This window comes from Phyllostomus hastatus, unplaced genomic scaffold (assembly GCF_019186645.2).
Source record: "Phyllostomus hastatus isolate PE091 unplaced genomic scaffold, TTU_PhHast_1.1 phas_contig_40, whole genome shotgun sequence".
NCBI lineage: Eukaryota > Metazoa > Chordata > Mammalia > Chiroptera > Phyllostomidae > Phyllostomus > Phyllostomus hastatus.
The window spans coordinates 10,602,335-10,611,505 of record NW_025333872.1 but is presented as its reverse complement, the minus strand read 5'-3'; the positions used below and the strand labels follow the sequence as shown (position 1 = coordinate 10,611,505).

Here is a 9,171-nt window from a genome sequence, read left to right as displayed (position 1 = left end):
AGAAAACAAATAGCTGACACTTCTGGATACCTTCAAGAGTACTGGGCATTCAGTCTTGAAACAAAAATTGAGAAAATGTGTTTATCTTGAAGTTGAAGGGACTAAGGAAGGCTAGAATAAACCCAGGACCACATAGGGCTCACAAGTGAATGGTGTGGACCAGATGGCCAAAGACTTAATTTCAGTAAAGTATGCCGTGTACTGTCAGTACCTGGATGATGGAGCCCACAGTTAGGACATTCTGCCTCTCTCCATGGGAAACAAAGAAAGGGATGCCAGGTCCTCTCTCACATTAGGAAATGTGGGAGATGTCAGTCATCCCTGATGTTGCTCTGGCTTTCTTTACTTCTGAAGCAGGGTACTACCTTTCTTTCCACCTGTCCACATCTAACAAAGGCATTTGGAACTCAACTAAAACATTTTAACACTTTTTTTCAAAGGAAGAATTTTTTTTTTTAATCTCTATGATAATCTGATTTAAAAAACTCTGGATACCTTATTAGGAAAACGTACCTGCCCGCACATTTAAGGATTTCCAACGTTCTGGAGGACCATCCTAACTGCACTGGCCTCTGGGTTTGGAATCCTTAGTCTGGATTGCTTTAGCTGCATTCATTAGCCCGAAGGTTTTCAACTTCACCCCACATTAAAATCACCTGGAGAACTTTTAAAAATCCAAGTGGCAGCGCCACACCCAGTTCTGATTAAATCAGAATCTCTGGTGGGACCAGGCATCAAAATACAGTAAAATACATGTTTTAAATTCTCCTGGTGATTCTAAAGCTCGGCCAAGTTTGAGAACCAACTCACTGGTCTCTTTTTAGCACGCAGATGATCTAAGTGCTCTATGGTCGTTGGCTGTTCTAATCCTTGAGTCAGAAACAATGGAAAGGCGTCGATCACAGATATAATTTACTCAGAATCATCGTGGAAAAAAGAAGTACATTTGGGTCGGGGTGTGCAAGCCTTCACAGTGATTTCCTAGTCAGTAAGCAGCTGCAATTTTTTCAGCGAACGCCAAGGGGCACCCTCTTCCTCCTCGCTCCACCTGGAACGCCTTCCCAGTCGGATAGCACAAAGAGCCCTGCCTCTTCCCGGGTGACATCACAAAAGGCCGATCCTCCGCCCCTTCGGCGCCACCACGTGTGTCCCCACGCCCGGCGGTCACCGACTTATTTCTCCTCGCCGGCGGGTCTCTGTAGCGGAGGAGGGTGGCTGGCAGTGGCTGGAGGCTTCGCTATGGGAAGTTGTTTCTTTGCTTTCTCGCGCCCAGCCCTCTTCCCTGGTTCTCCGCGGCCGCTGTCGGAGGAAAGCACCGGGCGGCGCCGGTTGCAGCCGCGGCTGTCTCACCCCGCCCGGGTGGCCGCGACGCTGGGCAGGTGCTGAGCACCCCGAGAGCCTCCGTCGCCGCCTCCCTCCTCTGTCCGGCTGCCCGGCTGCCGCAGTGCATATGGGGTGTTGGAGGTAGATGGGCTCCCGGCCGGGGAGGCGGCGGTGGATGCGGCGCTGGGCAGAAGCAGCCGCCGATTCCAGCTGCCCGAGAGCCACGCGTTCCCGGCGCCCCTTCGAGCCCGGGGCTCAGCCATGGGGACCTCTGCGAGTGGTAGCTCAGCCCTCGCCTCCTGCAGTCACATCGTCGGAGCCACGATGATCGCGGGCTCCCTCCTCCTGGTGAGCGTTCGGGGGGCCGCGCGGGACCAGCCGGAGCCGCTCTCCCGGGGAGGGGCGGGTGCCCGGGCTAGGGCTGGTGTTGGGGGCGGTGCGCGTTGTCGATCTGCGGGGTCGCGGGGTCAGGTCGGCTGGGTTAGGGGGCTTGCAATGGAAAGCAACGCTCCGGAGGACTCCGACGGGTCATTTGGGGGGAGTCGCAAGGCTCAGCTGGGACTTAGGAATGACGGCGAATTGTTTTCCTTGCAATCGGGCTTCCCTAGAGGAGGCGCTAGAGGTGGCAGCTGGGCTTCCTTAGCGTTTCAGGGCTTTTCCCCTACTCGGTCCCCTCGTGCCCCCACCTTCCTCCCCCTCCCCAGCCACTCGCCGCTGCTCTCTCCGGCTGGTGTGGGCCCGGGGCTGTGGTGCGGGGCGCGGAGGGTTGGCCGCGGCCGGCGCTTTGTTGCAGCTGCAGTGTCATGTCGGGATGCTACCGCAGTGGGAGAGTGGTACCGGTGCGCGTCGGACGCCGGAGACCGCGGTGCGCCGCGCCCCGCATTCCCCAGCAGAGCGCAAGCCGCCCCTCCCCCACCTCTGCTCCTTGGCTCCGGTGGGTCCCAGTTTTTGCTCGCAAAAAAAAAGAGAGAGAGAGAGAGAGAGAGAGAGCCCTCAGACCCAATCTCAGGCGCCTCGGAGCGCCGGTTTTCAGCCATCCAGAGAGCTTGCACTTGAGTGGGGGAAGGGGGAGAGAGATCTACATAAAGGAAGATGAATGATCTCCAGTCTTATCTAAGCGTCCTTTACCTGTGGCCAGACAGGTGACCCTGCAGGGTGGGACAGATTCTTCTTCACACAAACTGCATTCAGCTCTAAGACATGTCCTGTAACTAGTCCTCCATCAGCTATCTGGTCAAAGCCTGAAACCACTCTTGACCCAGAACTTATCCCCAACTTATCCCAGATCCTTCCCCCTTTTTTTTCCCAAATGTTAGAGGGGAGGGGGGCGAGTTAGGTGGAAGAAAATTCCTTTGAGATCAAGCACTGGAGCCATCGTAAGTTTCCCATTCCTATCTTTTTATCTTTGCAGGGAAGGTGAAGGTTCTTAGCTAAAAAGCCCACAAAAATGAAAAACAACAACAACCTCAAAACAAGAGCCTAAAGGCAGGCTTGCTGTCTCCTTCCGGGAAAGGGTTTAGTGCCTGGCCAGCCAAGATCTGCTTAGATCCCAGTTCAGTGCAGTTGCTATGGCCTGGGAATTCATCCTACAGACACTCTGGTTCCCCGTGGGAGCGAGTGTTTTAAGGGGAAGAGAGAGGCTAAAGAAAAGTTTGGTGCTTTTAGCATTTATAATGAAGCAAGTCCCAGTCTGCCTTCAGAGACTCTTTTTCTGCCCATTTAGAGTAATGACAGAGTCAAGATAGGTATCCCTGGAACAAGTGTGGTGGGTGGGGACCACTAGGGGATCCTTTCAAACAGTAAACCCGGATTGGCAGTCTTGCTGTAGAAAGAAACCCTGCTAAATCCATATCAGTAATCTTACTATCAGTGGGATTAAGTCTACCCTTGAGTTTCCTCCTTCTCCACCTGAGATCTACTCAATGGGGTCCCCCCAACACAACTGATCATTATGCTCCCCATAGAGTCCACTCCTGCATTAACTGTTAAGTCATTATATTTCATTTATTTTACCTTTTAGTATGAGATAGGTGTTTAAAGTAAGATCTTGATGTAATCCAAGGGTATAGGTTGCTTTAACCAACTGAGAAAGACCTCAGCTCCTTTTCCTAAATTATTAAACTTAGTATGCAAAAATTGTGCACTGGATTGTAACTGAAGACCTGAGAATTAAATTTGGCTATCTCTTTAACATTATTTACTTTCGGAAAGAAGGGAGGGGAAGGAGAAAGAGAGGAAGAGAAACATTGATTTGGGAGAGATACATCTATCTCACAGGCCCCCATCCAGGGACTTGGCCACTTGGCTGGCAACCCAGGCATGTGCCCTGACCAGGAATCAAACCAGTGATTTTTTTCGTTTGCAGGTGGGTGCTCCAGTCACTGAGTCACACCAGCTGGGGCAAATTTTGGCTATCTCTTTAAAAAATGAAATTTGTAGTGGAGGTTGAAGCAATCTCAAGGTGTTAACTAAAATGGGTGTCCTCCTGCTGACTACAATGCAAAGGTTCTTATTCAATTCATGGAATGGCCTAGGATCGATCCCTTTGTCCCTAAGAGTGATTGAGAGGGTGTGTCTCGAGTTACTGGGGCTGGCTATGCTGTAACCCCCAAGCAGGATGGAAAGACAATGTCCTTTATTTTTTCTGTGCCCACTCTTCAAGCTCCAGTTCTTGAGGCAGGTGTTGTTAAGGTATAAAATAATGATTTCATGACATTGTCCTAAGGATTATTTATCCCATTGGATTCTTGACTGTGTAAAAATGACAAACACCAGGTCCCAGAACTCAGGTAAAATTGTCAGGTGCTCAGAACACTCCAGGGAGAGGTAGGGGGGTTAGTGCCCTTACCCATACATTGCAGTTAGATTAGAAAATAACCCAATAAAATGTCCTGTTTATTATGCCTTTCAGGTACCCCTCTTATTTCAGATATCTCCTGTATTGTGTGGCAACTTTTGTTATTGTCACGTGTTTGATGCGTTTTCTTGCCATGGCAGACTTAACTGTATGGAAGAGAACTTACTATAAGTTTTAAAAAACCAAATAAATATATATAGTTATAATATGTATAACATAGTACACTTGTGTATAATATATATAACACATAGTATGATTATATCTATGTAAATTACTATGTGTCAGGTGCTTTATATGCAGTGTCTTATTTACTGTCAACATTTCTGTGGAGCAGGTGCTATTCTCTCCATCTTACAGATGAGAAAATGGAGGCTGCAGAGTCTTCACTGGTTTGTCCTGGACCACACAGCTCACAAGTGACGGTGCTGGGGCTGGACCCCAGGACTGCCTGACCCCTCAGCTCATGCTTTCCCCACTGCTGTGCCACACTGACTATTTTACAAGTCCAAACTGCTAGATGATGGAACGTAAAAACAGAAAAGGCTCACTGGGGAAAAGTTGGGACTGGTGGTTTGATTCATTGCAAAACACTAATGAAGGTTACGTGAGTGCCTTTGGAAAGAGGTGTTCTTGCTGCTTGTACTTCCGTCTCTGATGAGTTGTGTCCGCATGGTATTGGAAAGTAAACCATAAACTGAAAGACAGAATGTTACGTGTTCCAGGCCAAATGTCTGGAGAGAAGATAAATGAGACCTTTAGGTTCACGCCACTTTTAAGGAATGCCTAGAAGGGCTTGCCCGGTGTGATACAAGACTCCCACGTGTCTTTTGCCCTCAGGGAAGCTGCTCTGACTGGATAGATAGAATGTTGGCAGTGGGGGAGTTAGAAGAGAAGGGGGCCATCACTGACAAGGAAATGAGGTCTGAAGTTTTGAAAACTACTACTCTGCACACATTATGAATTCCAGATAGAGGGACATTTGCTGTTAAGAGCCTGTTCAGCTGTGTGGTAGCCTAGAGAGCACCAACATTGGGGATTTTCTCTGTCATTATGACTAGGTGTCTAGCTTAGTGCCACCTCCTGGCCTTCACTTATCTAAGTTAATTATCAATGTCTTGGCACTTGACTTTGGCTCTTTGACTAGGCACACATGGAGTGGTCTTGTGGGGACTGAGGTCCTGAATGGACTTGATGGCAAGTTCAGGTAGAACTTTGAATGAGAGCTGATTTTCTCCTTTTTGTATACCTTAACTCCATAATTTTAAGGTGTAAAAGCTGGAAGTGAAACCCAGCCTGGATTATTTTTCATGTTAATAAACCTACATTGAACAAGTTCTGAGAGAGGCAGTGGAATTCAAGGATGAATTAGGATTTGGATCTTGCCCACAGGTACAATTTATATGGCATGTAATGTTTGCCTTGGCCAGTGTGGCTCAGTTGGTTGGAGTATCACCCATTAATCAGAAGGTTGCCAGTTCGATTCCTGGTCAGGCAGGGCATATGCCTAAGTTGTGCTTTCTGTCAATAGTCCAGTGCATAGGATCCCCAGTCTGGGTACATTTGGGAGGCAGCCAGTTGATGCTTCTCTCTCCCATCAATGTTTCTCCGTCTCCCTCTCTCTTTAAAAAAGCAATGAAAAAAATGTCTTCGAGTGAGGATAAAAGAAAAATGTACGTGGCCCTCAGTCCTGCTGGTTGGGTTTCATTCTCTCATATGGAATTACCAGACAAATGTACTAAAAGCAATACACAAAATGTGATTGATGTGAAAATCTTTAAAAACTTGAAATTTGCTGTTAGTCTGAAAGCCAGAGGAAGAGAAATCTGCCAAGTTTCGTAATGACATACATTAGCTTCAGTGGGGAAAGTGACTTACAATCAGCAGCGCGGGTCACACAGGCCTGTACTGGAATGCAGGATTTCTGACTTACCCCATGAGTCTCCCTTCCGTCCCTGCTGTCAAATGTATAGAATGTGATCAAGCTTTTTTTTTTTATCTGAACTGTTTCTAAAGGCATATGCATGAATCTGCCTCAGGTCCTGTCCACACGGGGGAAAAAAAAATAAACAAAACTGCAGTGTAAATAAAATACACAAGCAAACCGAAATAAGAAAAAAATTTTCTTGTAATGGAACATATACTAACAACTTAGATTGAGGGAAAAAAAGCCCTGAGGCTAATTAGGCAGAGATCTACCAATTGACTAAATTACATGTTAGTGTGGTTCAGTTTGGACTAAGTCCAAATTGGTAAGCGCACTCTTTGGGTTTGGTACACACAGTTAATGCCATGTTTTCCGGGACGGTTTGCAGAAGGCCCCTTTCTCTGGGCATGTCTTTACTGGATAAGGGCAAGTGGGTGTGAACTGCTGGGATGACTTGATCTAGCAAGTGGTCCCTGTACTTTATGCATCATAAGTCAGAAGGCAGAGACATCACACTTGAGCTTTATACTTGACTCAGTCCCTGAAGATGAGAGGTAAAGTCTCTTTGGAGACTCTGTAGGCAAGTTGCAAATTCGTTTTGTACTCAGCTGGCACTTTATAAAGCATGTAAACTATAATTGATTGGCTTAAGTAAACTTTATTAAATTATTTTTTGGTGATGGGAAATGGTCAGATGCCTCATCAGACTTTTGGGGGACCAGTATGAATTAAGTGACTTTTCATTGTGGTGGCTCTGATGCTTATATTTCAGTAAGCACTAGTACTCAGCTGGCCTTCTTCCCCTAAAGCAGGCCTGGCAAATTCTGGTGGTGCCAGGTCACTGGCAACTTCCTGGCAAACTCAGGTGCTTTCTTCTATGGCAAGAAGAGCCCAGGTTACCTCATTGCTTCTGGGCATGTGCCCGATGACCATTTGGAGCAGGCTCAGTGTGGACTGGCAGGCACTGATATGTCTGCTTGACAGAATGAAAAGTGAAGCCATCATAGGAGTCAACTTGGTCCCTAAAATTAAATCTCTATTTGGTGTTAGCTGGACACTGGTCCTTGTTGCTGCCGGAGTAGCAGCTGCTGAGCTTTGCTTCTTTAGGAATAGGGCTGAGATGGTGAGTAAATACTGGCCTTGCCCCAGTGTTTGTATTTGTCAAATAGCAAAAATAAACAGGAATCCTAAATTGGCTTGAATGCTGCCACCTGGCTTTTCTACCACCTCCCATTTCCAGCCTGGGTCCAAGAGGAGAGGAGCTGGGCTGAGGTCATAATCTGGGAGGAACCTGGCAGGTGTCAGTGAGTGTTGCTGGACTTGGGACTGCAGGGAGGTGGGGCTCACTGGTGTTAGGCTATTGATTCAAAGCAGTAGTGATCTCACTCTCCTTGAGGGGTGCTAAAGGCTGCCGGGAATGGTTCGTTCTCCCTGGTCTTGGAGATGACAGATGTTTGCAGTGGTGGGACAGCTGTGCTCAGAGGGACCTCAGAGAGGGTGGAGCTGAGCAGGTTGTGGGTGGGTAGTGAGGGCACTGAGCTTTATAGCACCATCTTCTCTTTAGAATATTTGAAAATTATCTCTAAGGGTTTGTCCTAAAAACAAAAACACGAGCAGGACTTAGAAAAGCTAAGGCCTAGCAAGGCTCATTATCTGATCTTTTATAATTTTCCATTTGCTCTTCTGCTGCCAGAAGTGCCTGGTGTCTCAGTCACTTGGAGCCATTTGCAGATCTGTTTCAGGAGGAGGAACAGGACTTTAATGGGCTTAGGAGGGAGGAGAGGAGTGAGTCCTTCAGTGGTGGAATCAAATGAGAGCAACTGTGGGTTCAGGAGGACTTGAACACTGAGGACTCAGAAGGAGGAATATTAGTGGCTGTTCATATTAATCACTGATATTGATATTTTTATTGAGTACTTAACCATTGACTACCATTGAATACCTTTTAATAATGATCTCAGTTAATCCTACAAGTCCATGAGTTATAGCATTCGCCCCATTTTATGCATAAAAAATGAGGTGTAAAAGAGGTTACGATGAAGCAATTGGCAGCTGCTAGACAGAGGATTCATATCTAGGCCACTGTGGCTTTATACACACTGCTCTTCTGCCAGGTTGTGGGTAGGGGACAAGTAACCTTAATTTACTGGAAATTTGTTTTCTGTTACGGCAATGATATTACCCGAGAGTTGAACATTCTCTTTCCATCTGACGAGCACTTCTGCTCCTTGGTGGCACTTGGACTTTTAGCCCAAACAGCCAAAGTATGAGCAACCTGTGTGTGTGGCTTGAAAGGAGAGGTCCGGACTCATTGGCAAGCATTTTCCTATGGCGTGACTCTGACGGGCAATGGTGCCATGGATGAGATGGAAAGAGACGCTTGCAAATTGAAATGTTATAAATAGGGAATGGTTACTTTCCTTTCCTGCTACTTGGGTTGCTTTTGAAAAATATTTGCTTAGTGAGTAACAGTGTGACATGGAGTCTACTTAGCAATAGTTTCGACTCATTCATCCTGAGAAATTGAGGACCTTTTTAGGGTTTTCTTTGCTGCCAGCCTGATTATTTGTATAGGATTAGTGCATTAATTTGCATCGCCAGTTTTTAGTATTTCCTTTGTTAACTTCTCATTTCAGGTCTCTGAGAAGCTGTTTTTAACTCCATAATTGTTGAGGTTTATCAGGTAGTGCTCCTGTAAGCAAGCTTTCAAACATATCTCTCTTCATAGGCTGTAGATACTGACTAGACTAAAGAGAGGCAAAGGGCAAGAGGAAATTTAATCACTGATTCTGGGAAAGAGATTGGAATTCTGGTCTCCCAAAGAACCTTTGAGACAAGACCATTATCTGATTGCATTCTCAGTATGGGCAGGTCAGTTTAATAGGATTAGGAGAAGCAGGAGGGTTGGGGAGGGGGAAAAGCTTCACAGGCCAACGGTGACAGGTTTCCAGAATAAGTTAGCTGGTTATTATTCACTCCTTGCGCTTCCTTTGCATTTAGAAATCCAGGCCTCCTCTCTCGCTCTTTTTGGGTTTGAATCTGGTGTTAAAACCTGGTCCAGGAAAAA

At 46.8% G+C, this 9,171-nt stretch overlaps 1 protein-coding gene across 1 annotated transcript in view; it reads left to right on the top strand.

Moving 5' to 3' along the window:
- The first annotated feature begins 1,062 nt into the window (after positions 1-1,062).
- TNFRSF21 (TNF receptor superfamily member 21) overlaps positions 1,063-9,171 on the top strand; it is a 63,359-nt gene continuing 55,250 nt past the window's right edge. The window contains exon 1 of the mRNA XM_045842765.1: positions 1,063-1,671. Within this exon, the coding sequence (XP_045698721.1) occupies positions 1,585-1,671 (87 nt within the window). The 5' untranslated portion in view covers positions 1,063-1,584. The remainder of the gene's footprint in view (positions 1,672-9,171) is intronic.